At 41.4% G+C, this 24,358-nt stretch overlaps 1 protein-coding gene across 3 annotated transcripts in view; it reads right to left on the reverse strand.

Annotated features, from left to right (window-relative positions):
- AGBL1 (AGBL carboxypeptidase 1) overlaps positions 1-24,358 on the reverse strand; it is a 774,608-nt gene that overhangs the window by 643,372 nt on the left and 106,878 nt on the right. For all 3 annotated transcript variants that reach the window (XM_042941057.1, XM_042941055.1, XM_042941056.1), the window contains 5 exons: positions 23,143-23,226; positions 22,823-22,909; positions 19,597-19,745; positions 18,031-18,118; positions 2,131-2,275 (listed from right to left, as the gene is read on the reverse strand). In XM_042941057.1, the coding sequence (XP_042796991.1) occupies positions 2,131-2,275; positions 18,031-18,118; positions 19,597-19,745; positions 22,823-22,909; positions 23,143-23,226 (553 nt within the window). The remainder of the gene's footprint in view (positions 1-2,130; positions 2,276-18,030; positions 18,119-19,596; positions 19,746-22,822; positions 22,910-23,142; positions 23,227-24,358) is intronic.

A 24,358-nucleotide genomic window follows, 5' to 3' on the forward strand; every position in this document is an offset into this window, starting at 1 on the left:
AAAACAACGTACAGGCACCTCACAAGAACCCATCAGAGCATTCTGGGATAAGAATAAGACTATGTTTGGGGCAAATGCATGGTTCAGTTGGTTAAGTGTCCAACTCTCAATTTCAGCATATGTCACGATCGCACGGTTTGTGAGTTCAAGCTCTGCACTGGGCTCTGCATTAATAGTGAGAAGCCTACTTGGATTTTCTCTCTCTCTGCCCCTCTCCTGCTCGCATTTTAAATACATACATACATACATACTTCAGGGAGAAAAGAAAAAGAATGGGACTGTGTTTGGGGAACAACACTATCCTGCCGTACCACATCCATGGTACTTGGCATTGCAGATAAAAACCATGGGTTCGTGACTTGAACTCAACCATCATACATTATACAATCATACAACTTGATACTATGTGTGCCTGTAAAAGTGGACTGTGGTTGTACATCGTAGCAGGGAAGGACACTGATCTGATCCCAGAATAGTTCTTCTGAGTTTCTCCTACACCTCTTCTACAGTCAAGTAGAAGGGCACAGGAATAGCCTTCAAAGGCTGGTGCTCTGTTCCCTGCTTGGCCACTAGCTAGATGTGGGGTGTCTAGGCCTCCATGTTTGCATCTGCAAATGATAAGGGTAAATTAGACAATTTCCCAAACCCCTTCAAGCTCTCAAGTCTTATACTGACTGCCACTGAGAATCACATCAGAGTCTAAGATATCCCAACAAGTTTAAAGAATAGTGTCCAGGACCCATGGATTGTTCCCCCAATAGGAAAGGCAAACACACATGTAAAGAGGAATCCCCTTCCTCAGTTGACTGTTCGCATGTAGAGCCTCTCAAGCAAGACAATAAATGCAACTGTTGAAGGGGCTCATCAATCTTGCCTGCTCTAGGTCCCCAGAGGCAAAAAGCATGTTTTATAATAAACATAGCTTGTTACAGCATAGCTTGTGACGCACATTTCTTGGATTAACTTCTTGAGATCTCTAAGTGCGATACACAAATAATACGAGTTGTGTATCTTTTGCAATCTGGAAAACAGTAAAAATCTCTCTTTAGGCAAGACAACATATGGGGAGAAGGGCAGATACACTTTCCCGAAGCAGTTAGCCAAGTGGTTTAAGATATGCCTTCTCGATGGAGGAAAACTTTCATTTATACCTGAACATTTCTTTTGAAGGCAAGGATGTTCTTGGTTATTACCATTTCCAACTCCTTATCACAGCCTTATGATGAAAATGCTCATCCTTCAGGCTAAGTAGTAGATACACTTACACATAAAACACATATTATTATAAATCTGCTTATAACATTTTGCATTAACACAGAGGATGAGAGTGCTTTATAGAAGATACTTATAGCTCATTAATCCTCAGGGGAGCCATGAAATTGCTGGGGGGAAAGGGACAGTTTGCCAACTTTTCCAAATGACATCAAAATGCATGGTTTCAGTAGTTTGCTCAAATTTGTCTATGGAAACTTTGTCAGAGCCTTACAGAATGCAGGGATGCTAACCTCAGGTTTGGACTGACGGACACCACAGTCCTCTCATAAACAGATTAAGGCCCTTGTCTACAGTGATTCGGCATTCATTTCGTCCACCCCTCTCATACACCCTGGATCCTTCCAGCGCCTCCTACCATGGGAGTCACTGACGAGAAAAGCCTAAGTTGCTGTTTGCTTGTGGGCGCAAGGAATGTCCCCTAGCTTCATCTTTACCCTTTCATCTTCTGCTCCCTTCCTCTCCATCGGGGGATGTCCTTCAAATCTGCCTCTCGGCTGACCTTATGGTTTTTACTCCCATTTCAACCGGATAATCTCACTCCAGTCTCATGACTGCATCCTTCTTAAAGACAGAGTCCCCTGTGAAATGGCCATGCCTCCTGACCATGCCATGCCCACGAGGAGCACTGTGTGCTACTTGGGGCTTCAGAACATCACTGGTCATGCCCCCAGCCTCCTGCTCTGCCCAGGGAAGAAGATGGCACAGATATCAAGCCACCAAGTTAGGGACAGCAAAGCCTGGCTCCCCTAGGAAGGTAACAGCTTCCCAGGATGTCAGGGTCTCCTGAATGTTTCCAGGGAAACCTCAAAGAGCCTCTTCAGCCTGGCTGGGGTGCTACTGTCAAGAGGAAGTTACCATGAGGGCAGTATAGGTGTAGGGATAGTGGTAGGCCAGGTAGCAGGCGTCCTCATTGTGGGGGAAGTTGACCACAAAGGTGAGGGTATAAAAATGCTTCTGAGATGCTCCCCCTGTGACAGCAGTGCTCTGGCGATAATGATTTCTAAAAGAGAAAGGAGAAGAGAGAAGATGAGGGAGAGGTTCCAGATGCTATAAACCTCTCATGTTATATACTGGCAAAATGTTCTTCACTTGAACCACTACGTGGGTGAAATTTAAAAAGCAGAGAAACTGCTGGGTCATGAGCCAAATCAGAGCGTCTAGGCAGGTCCATCTGTCTCCTGATTGTGACATACATGCCATGAGCCTTTCCTTGCTGTGTCTGAAAATGAAGCCTATAGAGTCACTGAGCTAGAAAATAGATATGTGAATAATTCTGAGTATCCTAAGGTGCTATGGCAGACATACACTTTATTGCTCCAATGTGGGTTCCCCAGGCCCCTGCCTCTCCCCAGATCCCATAGAGTACAGCCTGTCTTTCCCTTCTGCCCACCAAGTGAGTTTATTAGTAACCACTGCTACATATTGAGTTCCAACTCGACACTTAACACATATCACCTCATGTTATCCTTGCAACAACCCATTCTGTGGGTGAAGAAACAAAAGCTTAGAAAAATTAATTTGTCAAAGATTGCAAGGATAGCAAGTGGCCAATATGGGACTTGAACCCAGATCTGTCTGTCTGCAAAGCTTTGGTTCTTTCCACTATACAATACTTGCCTCACAAAGGAATACATTTGTCACCCCAAATGTGATTTGGCTTCTTATAGCTTCAGAGTACACATTTTCCTTTGTCAAAGATGAAGAACCAATTTTGATACTTCAGAGAACAGTATCAAAGTAAATTGCACCCAGCAGTACATTCCGAGCAATATTTTCCCCACACGCCGCCAGTTATGCCCGCGCCTTGCCTGTTGATGCTGAGACAGCTGTGCAGGCTTTCCTGAGAAATGTTATCATCAAGACCGCATTAAGATGCAAAATACACCCGGACACCAAAAGATGTAATCCCACCTTTGAACATTTACAATGTTGGCTTACTTGTCCGTTGGGCTTTTGGGTTTTATTGGGGGAAAAGATGGGGAGAGGGAAGAAATAGCAGGTAATGAATCTCTGTTCTTGCAAAATGTAAAAATCACAGATTATTCTTTCTGGCTTTTTGCTACCTACATGCCACCCTCCACAAAAAAAAAAAAAAAAAAAAAAAAAAAAAAAAATCAAGCAAACACTAAAGAAAGAAACAAAAAACCTACTGTCTTATTTCTTGTGGTTTTGTGGTTTTTCAATATTTCTAAAACTAGGAATGGTAGTCCCACAAACTATGCCCTGCACATTCCTCTTTCCTCAGCCTCTGCCAGCACAGCTCCCTGGAGCCCTCGTCATTCTAGGGACAGAAGATACCCCCTACAGTATAAGCCCCAAGTCATTCTCCCTGTAGCTCTTTAGCATGACATTAATAGAACCCCCCTCCTTTGTGACTACAGCCTTAGAAACTTCCACAAGGCATCTTCACCCATGATGCCATCTGGGTCTTGATACCTAATTGGGTCTACTTTCTCCATAGTTCCCCAAGGTTCTGTACTTTCTCCAGGGTCAAGGCTCTGGCTATTAGAAAGTATGTGAAGAAGCAGATGAAGGCTCAGAAAGCACACAAGCCACATATGCTATACCTTTTATGCTCTTTCTGATTTCACTCGTAAAAGGCTCCATTGCAAATGCTCGTTGGGTCTACACCTAGCTGAACAACGGGTACCGATCAGTTACACTTCTCCACAACAGAAGAACCAAGTGAAATGAAATGAACCAGTCAAAATGATCAAAATGTTGACAACCAATCAAAATGCAGATGAGTGTTTCACCTGAGAGAATACACATATGTGAGCACACACCTGTGCTCACATATGCATATTCGTGAAGGCAAAGTCAGGTGGAAGCAAACACCTAGTGCCTTCCCAATACCAAGATTTTTGCCTGCTAACACTAGAAACAGAACCTCCATCTTTCCTCGGGTATAATTGATTTCCCTGAGGGCCAACAGGGGTGGTCTCCTTGCATATGAACCTTGCTTCTTTGTATACTTCCCACTGTGCTATTAAATACACTGAAGTCACATGACATGCGCACACATGCACACGCGCGCACACACACACACACACACACACACACACACACACACACACCTGCTGTAGCTTGGTGGGCAAGATTCTCATGGGCAAGACTAAATGCTCCCCATCGATGAGCCGGCCCTCCCCATAATGGTTGCAGACTGCTGGGATTTAAGAAAAAATGGGCATTACCCCACTTACAATGAGTTTCTGTTAAAGGAGATTCCATTACAACCCTGGTTTGGGGGTCTAAACCCTAGCTGAACCTAAAGCAAATGTCACCTCCCCACTGGAGTCTCCTGGTGGCCATGCTGCACCAGGAGATGACTCTACCAATAGCAAAAACTTTCCTCTTCAGGGACCTCCACACTTTCCCAAGATCACCCTCTTCATAGTGACATGTTCAATAAATGTCTAAAGTGAAACACTTGGCTTGCAACAATTCAATCTGTCCATGATAAAGTTAGATTCTAAGCACAAGTCATTTTTGTTTCCCCAGTTATGATGAGAATATGCTGGGGGGTATTTGCAAGGTAGTAACATTCATCCTTTATATTTTAAGTGGTTCCCAAGCTCTTCCTTTGTACGGAAGACCCTTTCCCTCTTCTTCATTCAGACTACGTCTTCCTTCAAGACTCAACCCAAGGGTTTCCTCTTCTAAGAAGTCTTTCCTGATTATCTGCCCTTTTACACACTTCTTGCCACACTCTGTCTCTCCCTCACTGCTAACACTTTATGACAGGGATTATTCTTATCCATTTGTGTATCTTCATGTTTGGCATACCACCTGGACAGAGCAGCTGTTCAGTTGAGTCTGTAGAATAAATGGACCTATAAGACTCCAGGAGTAGTAATTAGAATGCCTAATATATTTCACCTCTAATCCTACTGGTATCTTTTTAAGGTAAGTGTTGCTATCCACACTCTACAGATGGGCAAATTGAGGATCACAGAAGGTAAGCATCTTGAGCAACTCCACACAGAAAGCTTAGTAAGCAAGACTCAACCCCATAAGTGGGCTTACTCCAAAACCAAGATTTCTTTTATTGTATCACCTGTCTCTTGGGAATGGATAAGAAGACAAGAAGTCTTTTGGCCCAATTCAGCAAGGAAGAATGTGAAGTTTGGTCTTCATAAATTAGGGCTGCTTATAAACTTAAAGTCTAATGTAAGAGAAGGAATGTAAACTAAAGCAGATGAGAGCTCATGAAAATGAAACAGATCACTGACTCTTTAAGTCACTGGTGCTGCTAAAAAGTTTCTACTAGTTATGAACAACTGCTGACATTCACTGAACATCTACTATGTACCAAACACTGTTCTCAGCTTTCTACACACTTTTTTCCTCATTTCATGTACTCCTCGGAGCAGCTCCATGGGGGAGATGCCATTATTGTCTCCATTTTATAGATGGGGAATCTGAGACTGAGGTTGGAAAAACCTGCCCCAGGTCATACCACTCACGAGTGGTAGAAGTTTGATTCCAAGAACTTTCTCTTCTTGATCTGCTCTTTGAGATGGAGAAGAAGCCTGGTGAAAATCAAGTGCATTCTCAGATTTGCTGGATCCTCGATAGGTCCTGTTGGGTCAAAGATGACCCAGGATTGGATCGAGCCAGTTATCCCACAGTTAAAACGCTTTGCTTTTCCAGCCCCTGAACCATTTGTCTTAGGAAGAATCTGCACTTTTATAATCATAAAACCTTCAATGAAGCAAGAAGCAAAGTACACAAACACATACTTGCGAACTCAATCTATTTCCATTTGTACTTTAAAATATGCCGGGAAGTCATTTTTTTTTTTTCCTGTGGATGCATGAAATGAGCAAATGCCAAGATACAGAGGGAAGTAGATAATCTTATAATGGCGCTGGCTCTGTTTAACATGGGTGCATCATTTCAGTTAACAGGGTCTAATAAGGCACAGCAGCCATGCCACCAGCTTCCCCGTGTCCACAGCGTTACTAATATTCCCTCCAACGCCAAGTCTCCTTCCTGAGATCCCTCGGAAGGATGCACAATGGCAGAGTTCCTGTATGACATTCATCTTCATGAGTGAGCTGTTCCATCTCCTCTCAAGAGCGGAGATAAATGTCAGAAGAGATCAGCTGTTGTGTATTACACGGCCACTCAGAGCATGCCGCTTCCCTCCCTCTGCCCTTCGGCACCAAAATTACTTTAGACCTGAGCTGGGAAAGAATTCGAAAAGGTGTGAGGCTGTGTACGTTAGAGGGAGAAGCAGGCCGCAGGGAAGTAAATAAAGCAGAAACAGAAACCGTCCTTGCTTACTTTTATGGAAGGCATGGAAAAAGGAGGCTGCCCTTTTATGCCCTGCCCCCGCCCCTCACCAAGAATCCCTTTTATTTTCTGGCCTACTGGTCTGCAAGGTGGGTGGGAGAAGGGGATGAGATAGAGGAGGAGAGGGTATTCTGCGGTGGGGAGCAAATTAGTCAACTGTGCATAGGAGAAAATATTAGAATTTTTCCTTCAGTGTATTATGATCCAGATACTAAGAAAGAAACTCAGTCATCTGAGGTTTAATAGAGTGACAGACACTACTGTCCTTATGGCGTCCAAGTCAACTTCATGGGATGAATAGTTATAAAACCAATTTCAGTAGAGCAATCTTATCCATTCTTGTTTTCCAGGGCTGGAATATGCACACCACATTACATCTTACACCTACAGTTTCATGTGTCAGGATGGCTGTATGGGAAGAGTTCCACACTTCCCTCGTTCTTTTACTTTTAACTTCCGGCAACGTAGTGAAGTTTGCAAAAGCCTACCTTAGATTTATAGATTATATTACCTAAATTAAACTAAACCTCACAATACAGACTATCAGGGTTTTTTTAATTCTGCTTAGAAGCCACAGATTGATAGTAATATTAAATTTTAAGCACCAAGGGCCCATAATACGAGAGAATGGACATGGCCAGTACCTCGTACTTTTCACACTGGCTCTTTCTCAAAGATTCTTATTTGTATAAAAACAAGCTAAAGACATCTGGGGAATTAATCAAAATCTTTTTAAAATCACGCCAAGGGCTACTGATAATAGTATTTTCCATGGTTAACCCTAAGGGTATAATATATCCTGAGTTATCAATAGCATAAAGATACAACAACTAGGGAGGAGCCAAGATGGCGGAACAGCATGGAAGTTGTGTGTCTCGCGTCCATGAAATACAGCCAGACCAACACTGAACCATCCTACACACCTAGAAAACTGATTGGAGGATTAACACAACAATCTCCATAACCGGAAGCACAGAATGCAGCAGGTATGTGGCACGGAGAGGTGAGTTTGGGGAGCAAGAAGACATGAAGGGTAGGGAACCGCTTTTTCAGGGGAGAGAGGATGGAGACTGGGGAGCGGGGGGAGGATATGGGAAAAGCATCCCTCCCCAAAAGCAGCTGGAGAGAAGGTGGAAAATCGGAAACAGCCACAGGGACTAAACTAAAAAGGGAGAAAGAAGAAAGAAGAAATGAGAGGGTTTTAATTCCATTAAGACTGTAAACAAGGGGAGCGCAAAGACTGCAACTCTGCAGCTCGATACCTGGCGGTGCTCTGGTGGGAAGGGTGAATCCCCAGGAGCAGAGTGGGGTCCGGGAGGTTCTCAGGCCACACGGGGAAAAGTGGTTCCACTGCTGGAAGGACATTCGGTAGAGACTGTTGAAGCCACCTGGTCCCGGCAGACCCCAGAAAATGGCCACATTCGCTGCTGCTGGAACAAGGTCATTAAGGGTGGAGCCTGGTGCCAGGCGTGTGTTGTGATTCTCCATAATCCCTGAGACGGTGCTGCTACACTATCTCGCGAACTTTTTCTGGGGCGGGCTGGCACCTGGCCACAGTCTCGGGGCACCGGCAGCAACAGGGTCCGGCAGGCGTTCCTGGGTGCAGCCGACATTCGGCCATTGCTCGGTGAGACCCTCCCGCAGAGGGGCGGACCGGGTCAAAGCCGCAGTCCTTCAGAAGTAAGGGGCTGGGGAAAACCGTCCCGTCTGAGACAAAACTCGGGAGAGAGGTACGGCCTGGGGCCTGGTCACGGAGAGGGAAAAAGCGAGGAGTGGACTAAAGCTGAAGACAGAGGAGGAGCGCGCGACTGCTGACCCGGGAGAACAGACCAGGTGGCTGGGTGGAGGCATTTTCACCGCTCCAGCGCATGTGCATACGCTTACGCACACGCACCTAAGAGCGCGGCAACACTCCGCCCCAGTAGGCTAGCAGCGCCATCTAGTGGAGAGCGGAGCTGTTACACTGAGCCCCGCCCAACCGGGCCGACTTCACTCTTGAAGAACACAAGTCTCACCGCCGGCTTAGTTTATGGACCATAAAGAGCTACGTACACTGACTTCTAGGGGAAAATGAAGCAATTTCAGTCCTACTTCAATCTGTTAGCAAGTTCATCTACTCAATTTTCTTTCTTTTTTTTACTATTTTCTTTTTCTCTTTTACAATTCTTTTCTTGAATACAGAAAGAGAAAAAATTCATTTTTATTTTCAATTTTTATTAAAAATATTTTTCTTTAATTTTTGTTACTATATTTTTTACTTTTGTGTAAATTTTTTCAAATTCTATTTTACTTCTATCATTTTATTTTAGTCTACTTCAGTGCATTCAACTTTTCAAATTTTTAAATAATTTCTGTTTTTTTCCTTTCTTTTTTTTTTCTCTTTTTCATTTTTCTTTTTCTTGAATGAAGAGAAAAACTTCATTTTTACATTCAATTTCTATTAAAAATATTTTTATTAATTTTTATTACTATATTGTTTCCTTTTATGTAATTTTTTTCAAATTCTATTTTACTTGCATCATTTTATTTTAGTCTACTACAGTGTATTCACTTTTCTCAAATTTTCAAACGATTTCTTTTTTTCTTTTTTTATCTTTTTTCTCTTTTTCATTTCTTTTTTCTTAAATACAGAAAAATAAAAAATTCATATTTATTTTTAATTTTTATTAAAAATATTTTTCTTTAATTTTTTCTACTGTAGTCTTTACTTTTGTGTATATTTCCTCAAATTCTATTTTACCCTCATCATCTCATTTTAGTCTACTTCAGTGAATTCATTTTTTCAAATTCTCAAATGGTTTCCTTTTTTTTCTTTCTTTTTTTATCTTTTTCTTTTTCATTTCTTTTTTCTTGAATACAAAAAAAGACAAACTCATATTTATTTTTAATTTTTACTACAAATATTTTTCTTTAATTTTTTTATACTATATTCTTTACTTTTGTGTATATTTTTTCAAATTCTATTTTACCCCCATCATCTAATTTTAAGCTACTTCAGTGTATGCATTTTTTCAAATTCTCAAACGATTTCCTTTTTTTTCTCCCCCCCCCCCATTTTTTTTCTCTAATCTTTCAAACCACTTTCAACACCCAGACCAAAACACACCTAGGATCTAGCATCATCTATTGAATTTGTGTGTGTGTGTGTAATTTTTAATTTTAATATTTTTTTAATTTTAATTTTTTAATTTCAATTTATCTACCTTATTAATTCCTTTTCTCCCTTCAAAATGACAAAACGAAGGAATTCACCCCAAAAGAAAAAGCACAAATGAACGACAGCCAAGGATTTAACCAACACAGATACAAGCGAGATGTCTGAACCAGAATTTAGAATCACAATAATAAGAATACTAGCTGGAGTCGAAAACAGATTAGAATCCCTTTCTGCAGAGATAAAAGAAGTAAAAAATAGCCAGAATGGAATTAAAAATGCTATAACTGAGCTGCAATCACAGATGGATGCAGTGGCGGCAAGGATGGATGAGGCAGAACAGAGAATCAGCGATGTAGAAGACAAACTTATAGAGAATAACGAAGCAGAAGAAAAGAGGGAGATTAAGGCAAAAGAGCACGATTTAAGAATTAGAGAAATAGGTGACACATTAAAAAGGAACAAAACAGAATCATAGGGGTCCCAGAAGAGGAAGAGAGAGAAATAGGGGTAGAAGGGTTATGTAAGCAAATCATAGTGGAAAAATTTCCTAACCAGGGGAAAGACACAGACATCAAAATCTGGGAAGCACAGAGGACCCCCATTAGACTCAAAAAAAAAAAAAAAAAAACCCACAACCATCAACAAGGCACATCATAGTCAAATTCACAAAATATTCACGCAAGGAGAGAATCATGAAAGCAGCAAGGGAAAAAAGTCCCTAACCTACAAGGGAAGACAGATAAGGTTTGCAGCAGACCTACCACAGAAACGTGGAAGGCCAGAAAGGAGTGGCAGGATATATTAAACGCGCTGAATCAGAAAAATATGTAGCCAAGAATTCTTTATCCAGCAAGGCTGTCACTCAAAATAGAAGGAGAGATAAAAAGTTTCCCAGACAAACAAAAAATACAGGAGTTTGTGACCACTTAACCAGCCCTGCAAGAAATTTTAAGGGGGACTCTCTGAGGAGAGAAAAGATGGAAAAAAAAAAAAAAGAAAAAGAAACCCAAACCAACAAATAAAGACCAAAAGCAACAAAGACTAGAAAGGACCAGAGAACACCACCAGAAACTCCAACTTTACAAGCAACATAATGGCAATAAATCCCTATCTTTCAGTACTCACTCTGAACGTCAATGGACTCAATGCTCCAATTAAAAGACATAGGGTAACAGAATGGATAAGAAAACAAGATCCATCTATATGCTGTTTGCAAAAGACCCACTTTAGACCTAAACACACCTTCAGATTGAAAGTAAGGGGATGAAGAACCATCTATCATGCTAATGGTCAACAAAAGAAAGCCAGAGTAGCCATAGTTATATCAGACAATCTAAACTTTAATAAAGACTGTAACAAGAGATACAGAAGGGCATTATATCATAATTAAGGGGTCTATCCACCAAGAAAACCTAACAATTGTAAACATTTATGCACCAAATGTGCAGGAACCCAAATATATAAATCAATCAATCACAAACATAAAGAAACTCCTTGATAATAATAGTAGGAGATTTCAACACCCCACTCACAGCAATGGACAGATCATCTAGTCAAAAAATCAACAAGGAAACAATGGCTGTGAATGACACTGGACCAGATAGACTTAACAGATATATTCAGAACATTTCATCCTAAAGCAGCAGAATATACATTCTTCTCCAGTGCACATGGAACGATCTCCAGAATAGACCACATACTGGGACACAAATCAGCCCTCAGCAAGTACAAAAAGATTGAGATCATACCATGCATATTTTCAGTCCACAACACTATGAAACTCGAAATCAACCACAAGAAAATTTGGAAAGTTAACAAATACTTGGAGACTGAAGAACATCCTACTAAAGAATGAATGGGCTAACTAAGCAGTTAAAGAGGAAATTAAAACGTATGTGGAAGCCAATGAATATAATAACACCACAACCCAAAACCTCTGGGATGCAGCAAAGGTGGTCATAAAAGGAAAGTATATAGCAATCCAAGCCTTGCTAAAGAAGGAAGAAAGGTCTCAGATACACAACCTAACCTTATTCCTTAAAGAGCTGGAAAAAGAACAGCAAATAAAACCCCAAACTGGCAGAAGACAGGAAATAATAAAGATTAGACTGGAAATTAATGCTATCAAAACAAACAAACAAACAAACAAAAAAAAAGTAGAACAGATCAATGAAACCAGAGGCTGGTTCTTTGAAAGAATTAACAAAATTGATAAATCACTAGGCAATTTGATCAAAAAGAAAAAGGAAAGGACCCAAATAAATAAAATCAAGAATGAAAGAGGAGAGATCACAACCAACACAGCAGAAATACAAACAATAATATGCCAATAAAATGGTAAATCTGGAAGAAATGGACAAATTCCTAGAAACACATACACTACCAAAACTGAAACAGGAAGCAATAGAAAATTTGAACAGACCCATAACCAGTAAGGAAATCGAATTAGTAATCAAAACTCTCCCAAAAAAGCAACAGTCCAGGCCCAGATGGCTTTCCAGGGGAATTCTACCAAACATTTAAGGAAGAGTTAACACCTATTCTCTTGAAGGTGTTCCAAAAAATAGAAATGGAAGGAAAACTTCCAAACTCTTTCTATGAAGCCAGCATTACCTTGATTCCAAAACCAGACAGAGACTCCACTAAAAAGGAGAACTCTAGACCAATTTCCCTGATGAACATGGATTCAAAAATCCTCAACAAGACATTAGCCAACCAGATCCAACTATACATTAAAAAAATTATTCACCACGACCAAGTGGGATTTATACCTGGGATGCAGGGCTGGTTCAATATCTGCAAAACAATCAGTGTGATCCATCACATCAATAAAAGAAAGGACAAAACCATAGGATCCTCTCAATAGATGCAGAGAAAGCATTTGACAAAATACAGCATCCTTCCTTGATAAAAACCCTCAAGAAAGTAGGGATAGAAGGGGCATATCTCAAGATCATAAAAGCCATATGTGAACGACCCAACGCTAATATCATCCTCAATGGGGAAAAACTGAGAGCTTTCCCCCTAAGGTCAGGAATAAGACAGGGATATCCACTCTTGCCACTGTTATTCAACATAGTATTGGAAGTCTTAGCCTCTGCAATCAGACAACACAAAGAAATAAAAGGCATCCAAATCAGCCAGGAGGAGGTCAAACTTTCACTCTTTGCAGATGACATGATACTTTATAGGGAACACCCAAAGGATTCCACCAAAAAACTACTAGAATTGATTCATGAATTCAGCAAAGTTTCAGGATATAAAATCAATGCACAGAAATCAGTTGCATTCCTATACACCAACAATGAAGTGACAGAAAGAGAAATTAAGGAATCAATCCCATGTACAGTTGCACAAAAAACCATAAAATACCTAGGAATAAATCTAACCAAAGAGGTGAAAAATCTATACACTGAAAACTATAGAAAAGTTATGAAAGAAATTGAAGAAGACACAAAAAAATGGAAAAATATTCCATGCTCCTGGATAGGAAGAACAAACATTGTTAAAATGTCAATACTACCCAAAGCTATCTACATATTCAATGCAATTCCTATCAAAGTAACACCAGCATTCTTCACAGAGCTAGAACAAATAATCCTAAAATTTGTATGGAACCAGAAAAGGCCCCAAATAGCCAAAGAGATCTTGAAAAAGAAAACCAAAGCTGGAGGCATCACAATCCCAGACTTCAAGCTATACTACAAAGCTGTAATCATCAAGACAGGATGGTACAGGCACAAGAACAGACACTGAGATCAATGGAACAGAATACAGAACCCAGAAATGGACCCGCAAACATATGGCCAACTAATCTTTGACAAAGCAGGAAAGAATATCCAATGGAATAAAGACAGTCTCTTCAGCAAATGGTGCTCGGAAAACTGGACAGCGACATGCAGAAGAACGAACCTGGACCACTTTCTTACACCATACACAAAAATAAACTCAAAATGGATGAAAGACCTCAATGTAAGACAGGAAGCCATCAAAATCCTCGAGGAGAAAGCAGGCAAAAACCTCTTTGATCTTGCCCACAGCAACTTCTTACTCAACATGTCTTCAGAGGCAAGGGAAACAAAAGCAAAAATGAACTACTGGGACCTCATCGAAATAAAAAGCTTCTGCACAGCGAAGGAAACAATCAGCAAAACTAAAAGGCAACCGACAGAATGGGAGAAGATATTTGCAAATGACATATCAGATAAAGGATTAGTATCCAAAATCTATAAAGAACTTATCAAACTCAACACCCAAAAAACAATCCAGTGAAGAAATGTGCAAAAGACATGAATAGACACTTCTCCAAGGAAGACATCCAGATGGCCAACCGACACATGAAAAAATGCTCAACATCACTCATCACCAGGGAAATACAAATCAAAACCACAATGAGATATCACCTTACACCTGTCAGAATGGCTAACATTAACAACTCAGGCAACAGCAGATGTTGGCAAGGATGCGGAGAAAGAGGATCTCTTTTGCATTGTTGGTGGCAATGCTGGTGCAGCCACTCTGGAAAACAGTATAGAGGTTCCTCAAAAAACTAAAAATAGAACTACCCTACGACCCACAAATTGCACTACTAGGCATTTATCCACGGGATACAGGTATGCTGTTTCAAAGGGTCACGCACCCCAGTGTTTATAGCAGCACTATCAACAATAGCCAAAGTATGGAAAGAGCCCAAATGTCCATCGATGGATGAATGGATAAAAAAAAAATGTGGTACACACACACACACACACACACACACACACACACACACACACAATGGAGTATTACTCGGCAATCAAAAAGAAAGAAATCTTGCCATTTGCAAGCATGTGGATGGAACTGGAGGGTATTATGCTAAGTGAAATTAGTCAGAGAAAGACAAAAATCATGACTTCACTCATATGAGGACTTAAAGAGACAAAACAGATGAAAATAAGGGAAGGGAAACAAAAATAATATAAAAACAGGGAGGGGGACAAAACAGAAGAGATTCATAAACATGGAGAACAAACAGGGTTACTGGAAGGGTTGTGGGAGGGTGGATGGGCTAAATGGGTAAAGGGCACTAAGGAATCTACTCCTGAAATCATTGTTGCACTATATACTAATTTGGATGTAAATTCTAAAAAATGACAGATACATTTTTTTTAAAAAAAGATACAACAACTAGAGGGGCATCCGGGTGGCTCAGTTAAGCACCTGACTCTTGGTTTCAGCTCAGGTCGTGATCTCACAGTTTGTGGGTTCTGAACCCCACATCGGGCTCTGCACTGACAGCTCAGAGCCTGCTTGGGATTCTTTCTCTCTTCCTCTCTCTCTGCCTCCCCCCACCACCCACTTGCACGTGTGCCTATGCTCTCTCTCTGTCTCCAAAATAAATAAGCTAAAAAACTTTAAAAAAAATAATAAAGATATAACAACTAGGTAAACCTTTGCAGTTATTATTTGTCCCATCTTGTTTTTTCGTCATTTACAATTTTAACTCTTTGCATGTCTTCCAACATACATAATATATTAGTATAGTAATGCATGCATAAGTGATTAAAATAATTTAGGAACAGATTTATATTACAAGTACATGCATGACTATATCTTATCAAAACAAGCAGGAGATCACTTTCAAACTGATGACAACCAGACCCACAAGGCTGTCAGCCCATATTCTTCACTGATCACTGTTTTTGTCACTTTGTGAAGGAAATGAGTATCTCATTCCTTTCAAGTGTCTGTTTCTCCTCTACCCTTCCACATATGTACTCAGGTATAATAAGCACCCTAGGACCCCCTTTAGAACATCACACTAAATCTAGGAACTTAATAGCATAATAGAAACAGAACTTCTGGGGTGCCTGGATGGCTCAGGCAGTTAAGTAGCTGACTCTTGATCTCAGCTCAGGTCATGATCTCACAGTTCATGAGTGAGAGCCCTGCTTCAAGCTTTGTGCTGACAGTGTAGAGCCTGCTTGGGTTTCTGTCTCTCCTTCTCTCTGCCCCTCCCCTGCTCACTCTGTCTTTCTCTCTCTCTCAAAATAAATAAATAAACTTAAAAAAAATAAGAAATAGAACTTCTGAGTTTCTGATGACATTTTGGAAACATGGAGAAATAAGGAGGTAACGTTCTCTCAAAGTAATACACCAGAGAGAATAAAGGCAGGGGTGATGCAAACACATCATTGAGAGCAGATCAACTCAAAGACATTGATGGGTAAAAAGGGAGAAACATGTTACATAGTCCAAGGCATTCTACAATAGGGAGAGGTGTCCTGAGTTGTGGCTGAATAGAGACACACACATCTATCCTGTCATTAAATCCCATTATTGGAAATATGTTAACATAATGTGGTGAATAATTGTAAAACAAACTATGTTACAATGTAGCAATCTTATCCATTCATCTCTGTTGTATTCATGACTGCAATATGAAAAATGAATTACATTACACATTCATGGTTTTCATGGTACCCCTCTGTTGCTCTTTAATCACATAACAATTGTCTTGTTAATGAATCTAACTAACAGCTATTAACATTAATGTTGGCTTTCCTTTAGGCCAAGGCTGAGCTTTTGCATGTGTGGCTTCTTCCTCCCTCTCTCTCTGGCAGATGCTCAGTGCTCAGTCCCCACAAGCCTGCTCTTTATTCCCCGCCTCCCAGAGAAGCAGCCTCTGGGGAGAGTTCTTCTCCACTGGGAGAGAATACTGAATGTTGTGTTTGTCCAATCTCTTCACTAAGCTCCAGATCCAAGCAGGTGGCAAGCCGGATCTTTCATGTGTATTTAGCATTACTATTTTCACAGGACACACCAAGGTTCAAATTTAGGTTTCCACTGTTTCTCCCTGCAGCTGTTGGCTTCTACCAACTGGAGATGAATTTTAGTCTTAACCTCTTTGGAACAAATACAGATCCGGACAGTTGCTAGATATGTAGGCCAGGGAGTAATTGCCATATAGGTGAATAGAATACCAACAAAACTATAACATTTTGCTGTTATTCTAAAGAATATAATGAAAATATCACCAGGTCCATATCCTAATACATCAAGGGTTGAAGACGGCCAACTCTTTTATTACAAACTGTAAGGCAGCCCAGTTCTGTATTTTGTAGACTAGACTTATCTCTATGGTGACTTTTGCCTTTGTGTCTGTTGGAGCAACACGATTCCTGACCTTTCCTATCTATCAGTGCTCCTGTCCTCAGTCTCAAAAGCCAAAAGGCATGAGAGGATACACTCTCTTTCTTTTTCATTATTAATAACAATACTAAACTCCAGAATGTCTGATAATACTCTTATAATATCAGAAAGAGCTACAACTTGCTTTATCTAAGAAAACAAGTGCTAGCCTATCAGTTTTTACAAGAAGCTAGCAGTGAGCTAATAATTAATTACCTATTTCCTGCCTGTCCTAACAATTCCTCTCCTTTTATCTTATGAATTTGTATTTTACTTTCCATCAAAAGAAAATGCACAAATGAGCAATTCATGGCTTGGGAATCCATTTCTTTTATCAACAGATATGGATAATTTAGATTTCATTACAACCTTGCAGAATAAATTGATGGAACTGGCTACTGATCAAGGGTTGAAGATGAATTCTGGAAATGCTCCCTCTTTTGTTTTTTCCAAAACATCATCTTGCTGTGGAGGAGTAGTCCCTTAGGTATATCTGTCACAGACCCACTCCCATCTACTTCAGAAAACTGAAGCACTGGCTGAGTAAGAATAGGCCAGAACATCTCAGAATTTTTGTTGGCCGGGATACGTGGAAAGAGGTCAAGTACTGAAGCTTGATGTACTAACCACAGGTTGAGTATGTACAAGTTCTAATGTGCAACAACCAGGTCTAAGAGTTTCAATTTGTCTAAGTGAGGACAGGTGAGTTTTCTGAAAATCAAAAGATTTCTTGGGGTGCCTGGGTGGCTCAGTCAGTTAAGTATCTGACTCTTGGTTTCAGCTCAGGTCATGATCTCACCCTTCATGAGTTCAAGCCCCACATTGAGCTTTGTGCTGACAGCGCAGAGCCTGCTTGGGATTCTCTGTCTCCCTTTCTCTCTGCTCCTTCCCTGCTCACACAGTCTCTTTCTCAAAAAGAAATAAATAAACATTAAAAAAATGATTTCTTGGGTTCCAATGCCGGTGCCATTTAACATGCCTGCGCTTCTGAAGGGCATTTGCCATCGGGACAGAGACAAGTGCAGCAGACAAGCAGAGACGGCTGAGGTTTATAAGATCAACGTGAAGAGCAGGAAATTGAGGAAGAATGAAAGAGCAGAGGAAAGGAAGCTAGCAACACTGTGACTTACTTGTAATAGCAGATTTCATAGCCCATCCGTATCCAGGTGGGTCTGCCAAGAAGAGCCTCCTTCACAGAATACAGAGTTGGCTGCATTCCTGCATGGAACAAAGGCGGGATTAATCTCTGGGGAAAGAGGGAATGGAAAGAGGGTTGTGGTCCTCCGAATCATGGCCCTCCAAGATAGCCAGATCCTAACCCCTGGAACCCATGAATGGCACCTTAGATGGCAAAAGGGATTTCATAGATGTGATTAAATTAAAGATCTTGAGATGGGGAGATTATCCTGGTGGGCCCTAAATGCAATCACTTATGTCCTCATAAGAGGGAGGGAGAGGGAAGTTCGACTGCCCAGGAAAAGCCATGTGATTGAAGCAGGCAGAAAGAGACTGGGAAAGGCTATGCTATCGGCTTTAAAGGTGGAAGAAGGAGCCATAAGCCAAGGGATATGAGGAACTTAGCTCCAAAAGCTGGGGGGAGGGGTGCCTGGGTGGCTCAGTCAGTTGAGCGTCTGACTTCGGCTCAGGTTATGATCTCACGGTTTGTGGGTTCTAGCCCCACATCAGGCTCTGTGCCGACAGCTCAGAGCCTAGAGCCTGCTTTGGATTCTGTGTCTCCTTCTCTCTCTACCCCTCCCCCACTTGTGCTCTATCTCTCTCTGTCTCTCAAAAATAAATAAATTAAAAAACAAAAAAGCTGGGGGGGAAAAAAAGAAAAAAGAAAATCCCCAAGATGCTCCAGAGGGAGAATGGCCTTTCTGGCACCTTGACTGTAGCCCAGTGAAACTGACTTTGGACTTCCGGACTCTGGAATTGTAAGAGAGTAAATCCGTCTTGTTTTAAGCCACCAAGTTTGTGACAATTTGTTATAGCAACCATACAGAGCAAATGCAAGAGTTGAGGTTCATATTTTCTCTTTCTATTTAAAAGAGTGTATTTAGTCAGTACAAAATAGAGGCGGTAACCTGTGTGCAGACATAGAGGTATGGGAACATTTATTCCTTACTCAAAGCCACTCAATAAATTAGGATATGACCTAGCACTAACACACATAATTTTCCATTCCTGGAAATGTTCAAAATAAATGTGGGCTGCTAGTCAATTTGTCCCTTAAATCTCTCCTCCAAAATGGCCACAGGTATTCAGTAGAATTTGAACTTTCCCCATGTTTTCTTGGAGCTTAAATCAGCGTTGTCCAATTGGATTGCGCTGTTTTCCTGTCTGGGGCAAATAGGTCAGTATATTTGCTACTGTAGGATTTAGGTGATGGAGAGAAGGAATAAATGAGAGTGCTCACCGACCTCAAAAAGTTCAAGGTGGGGCAAGGCAGTCAGGAAGGGGTGGAATGTTGTGTATGGCGTTAACATGCCACAGCAGAGTGGAACTTCCAGACTGCCTTCCATGGTGGTGGTTTGCCATAAGTTGGCCACCACCTTGCCACATCTGGGACCAAAACATTCAGCCCAACTTCAAACCCTTTGGGAACCCAAAGAGAGCTTCCAGTAATAATCCAAACAACCAGATGGGCATCATTCCTGGTGTTAGCCAGAAGACCTCTGTTCCCCAAGAGCTCATACCGTAGTTAAACTGGCTGTTGGGCTTCTCACAGTTGATGATGTTGAAGCGGTATGGAACAGCAGCTCTCATGCCGCTCACCTTGAAGTAGAACCACTGTTGATGTTGGCTGCTATTCACATCAGCGTTGACCAGCAAGTCATATTCCAGCCTGCAAAGTCAGAAGCAAGATTGGAGGGCTAGGAGTCTTTGAGGTAACTTCCAATACTGAAGAGCCTACAAACGTCAGATTCTAGATGACAGATCTAAGACCCAGGATCTCAGCTGGCCAGTAAGTTACAATGATCATACTTACCTCACAATATCGGACACACTGGCTATAGAAATTTGGGGAGAGGAGAGCAGGCTTGTGGTATTAAGAGAATCAATTATACAACGGTAGCATATCTTTTTATTAAACTGTAATGGATTTTCTCTCCAGTAGGAAAGAATGCAAGTGCATGATACCCCAGAGAAAATTCAATCACATCTGGTTGGATATGTCATTATTATTTGATGCTACACATTACTTTTGAGCCTCAGTCTCCTCATATGGAAAATGGAAATAGTGTCTAAATTCGCAGTGCTGTTCTTAAAGATCAAGCGGAGAGTTGATGTAAACCCCCGGCAAAGCAACAAACGTGAATTAGACTAGGAAGGCAGGAGTTGTGTGTTCATTTTGTCCCTTTTTAACTGATTTAACTTACATGCAGTGAACAGCACAAGTTTTAAGTGTAAGAATCAGTGAATTTAAACAAATTCATCTGGACACTCCTGCTTGACAATTACCCAGATCAAGATACAGGCCATTTCCAGTGCCCCCAGGAGACTCTTGTGTGGCCCCTCTCAGTCACTATCTGCAAGGGGAATCATTTTTTTTGCGCTTTAGCAACAAAATTAACAATGCAGCTTGGACTTCAGCATTCTTACCGGTACAGTTCATTTTCCAAAATAGTATCATTCCATCCCCTTGGCATGTTCTTTGAGTTTCTCTTCTAGAAGGGGTGATGTTTTTGCCCTGATATGTTCATAGTCTGCTGCTCTGGAGCCCTGACCCCTGGCATTTGCAGTGAGATTTGTAGAGGGGTGGGGCTTTGCAGAATGCATAAAAGTAGGGCTATCTGATACAGGTCCACTGCCCATGCTGTCCTTCTAAGCATCTCAATCGAACCAAACCATCCAGCCCGCCATACAATGAACGAAGCATAATCTACTGAGTGACATTCATGAGGACAAATTTGGAAAGATGATGACCCTCAAATTGTCTGCTATGCCCACAATCCTTTCCAAAAACTGGTCATAAAAAGTCCTTGCCTAGAAGTAGGTTTGTTTTCTGTCATTTGACTCTGTTACCCTGACCAAAACTAATCAGTTTAGGATTCCACACTCCAGCCAAAGGCAGATATATGGTATATGGAGAGAAAGATCAGCAACACAGGCACATCATGGACTGACCACTGTACCACTATGAGACCCCGGATTAGGTTTTCTCTCCTGGATCCCTTAAATATGACATATAGAGAAAACGAGTAATAAAAGCTGGCACTATAGCAAGAAGTTAGAAGCTGAGCTGGTAATGAAAAGAGAAGGTGGAGAAGGAATCTCAACATAATTGCCTTTCTCTTCTTCAGTCAAAGTAGCTCAACTTATATTTGTCTTATATGTTGGGCTTCCTTGAAACAGTTCATGCACAAAACAAAAAAGGATCACCACTCGCCTGCCCCCCAAAAAACAGAAAAACTTCAAAAATGACTCCTCAGGTAGGGGTGCCTGGGTGACTCAGCTTGTTAAGTGTCTGACTTCAGCTCAGGTCATGATCTCATGGTTCATGGGTTTGAGCCCCCCATTGGGCTCTGCACTGACAGTGTGGAGCCTGCTTTGGATTCTCTCTCTCCCTCTCTCTCTACCTCTTCCCTGCTCTCTTTCCCTTTCTAAAAATAAAATAAATTATATATATAAAATACATATATATATATATACATACCCTCAGATAGATACAAAACAGGCCAGACTATACTAAGTTCTATGCTCTAGCTATGGTGAATACCCATCTCTGAAGATAAGCTAATGCTGACTGAGGGCTTACCATGTGCCAGGTACTATTCTAAGAGCTTGATGTGTTTTTAGTTAAGTCTCAAATACATCATTATAATGTGGGTGCTATTACTGTCCCCATTTTCTGGGTCAGGAAAGAAAAGCATGGAGTTGGTTAGGTAATTGCTCAAAGTCTCCTGGTTGGAAAGGGGTGAGGCTGCCCCTGGCAGTCTGATCCCAGAGTCTGTGACGACCACCCCCTTAACTGTTCTAACTGTTGTTTTCAGGAGTTTACACATAGAATATGGATTGTATATCCTGATTCTGGCAATGAAAAATATAGTTCACACTGGTGTAGAGGAAAGAATTATAACATAGCAGTCTCTTCTGCACTGGAAATCTATGTTTTGTTTCCCCCCTCTTTTAGTTTGTGCAGCCCTAGGCTTTCCTTGCCTGTGAAATAATTTTCCTTTTTTTTTTTTTTTTAATGTTTATTTTTGCAAGAGAGCATGAGCAGAGGAGGAGCAAAGAGAAGAGGATACGGGATCTGATGCGGGCTCCGCGCTGACAGGAGCAAGCCCAATACAGGGCACAAACTCACAAACCATGAGATCCTACCTGAGCTGAAATTGGACACTCAATCCACTGAACCACCCAGGCGCCCCTGAAATACTTGTCTATTAACAAGAGCTCATTGAGAGTTTCTGTCAAAGAAGCATGACACTAAATATGCCCTTGAACTAAGGATAGTGAACTTCTCCATGGGGAGCCCAATGTTCTTGCCACCTATGTACACAGCTGTAGGAACAACAGACATGAAAAGGTACAGGACTAGGGGAGCCCATGTACACTTCCGAGTCAACAGAACCAGCCCTAGCATCAGCCTAAGTACAAACATCCCATTCAAAGGACTCCCACGCCCAAGTATGGAGCCATGATCTTGAACATAGGTGTATTGGCAATTTTCACCTCTAGTCTCCACCTTGCTATGACATTGGCTAGTGAGCCCCCTAGTGGTGCGCTGGTAAATGTTTAACAACAGACTCCCAGGAAAACTTTCACTTGTAGTGTTTGCCAGTCCTCAGGGTATAAACACTCCCACCATGGCTGATTTCACACTACCAGTGTGAGGCCGCTGTACTGAGAGTAGGGACGAGAGACACAACCCGCTCTCTTAAGCTGCCAGCAGCTACCTTTGTGGGTTTCCTTACTTACTCACGCACTTGGATGGCTTTGCGAAGATTTCCTGACTCAAACTTGGAGTAGAACCGCAAGCAATCGGAAGCAGTGTCTTGCAAAGGCCTGTAATGAAATAGAAAACATGTGAACACATGCGTTACTGCTATTCTTGGGCATAGCCTGACATTTCTTAGAGATAAGGTTTTTCTTACAGATCTTCAACATAAATTTTCATCATGTTTTTAGTAGAAGGGATGGATTACTAACATAAAACACTCTTATTCTCATGTCATCAAGAGGATATTCCATACTCCACCCCCACCCTCCACATTCCACTGACGCTCAAGACCACCTACCAAGGCTCATCTAAACTGAAGACGACTTTATTTATAATATCAGTTGGCTGGATGAGCCTCCGGACATCCTCAAATATCTTGATCCTGGAAAGGAAAATTGGAAACATTTTAAGTGTTGGTTGGCCCTCATTCCTTACCCCATTTATCCTACAGTCATCTGGGAAGGGTTTTGGGAGTCATCAGAGAATTATGAAAGAAAAATTTAATAATTCCCCAACATGGGGCTGAAAGAGTGGAAAAAGCACTGCCTGTCCTTCCTTTTCTTGTGTATCAAAAAAAAAAAATGAAACTACATTGAGCAGTAGGAATGTAGGAAGCAGATTTTAGTTGGAGGATTCAGGACTTGAAGAATTTTTTCAAGGGCATTTGAACTAATGGGCTCTGAAGGTTTCTGATGGTATCAGAGGGCCCTTTGTAGTGAGACAACTTTGAGGGAGACTTTAGGATTGTTGACTGTTAGTACCCTCAAGGCCTGGGAGGATTCAGTAAGCCTTTGAACTCTTGAGTCATTTCTACTCCTTGGGTTCTGTCAGCTCTAGAAAACTAAGGTCAGTTTTATGAGAAACACCCATATTCAGGAGGTTTAAGTAAGAGGACAGAAGGAAGCCCAAAGGAACTTTCAGATTCCCTCCTTGAATTTCCAATCCAGGTATTCTGGGTGGAGTGGGAAGGTGAGGGGAGATAGGCATGAGGCCTGGACTCAAGGGGAAGATGTTCTGTCAAAGGGGGAGGTGTTATTGGGCCAGCCTCTGTGGTGCATCTCTCAGGAACTTGAGCTTGGCAGATAACGTGCAGGGGGTAAAGTCAGAGACATCAGCAGGAACCCAAGTGTGAGCAGCTCTTGGGATCCACCATCAATTTGCTGATGAAATGGAAAACAAGTTAATGAAACTTTCTGGTATGCACACTCAGCTCCATTGACTTCGTGCATGCATAATCAATGTCGTTGGGTTTTTTCCCCAGGGAAAATAATTTTCCTTGGTTTATCAATTTTCGTTCTAATCTCACTCTGCTTATCCAAAGGCAAAGCTTCCTTTCCAACATTCTGGGAATAAGCCATCACCCAAAGTTTCTTCCCTGGAGAATGTGGTCTTTCCTTACAATCCTCAGTGATGCAGAACTATTCTAACCCAAGTCAGGTTTTTAAGATTGGGACTGTGAGATAGGGGCACACCATCTCCTTTCATCAATAAGATCAGACACCAATTTGTAGTGA

Source organism: Panthera leo, chromosome B3, assembly GCF_018350215.1.
Source record: "Panthera leo isolate Ple1 chromosome B3, P.leo_Ple1_pat1.1, whole genome shotgun sequence".
Classification (NCBI taxonomy): domain Eukaryota; kingdom Metazoa; phylum Chordata; class Mammalia; order Carnivora; family Felidae; genus Panthera; species Panthera leo.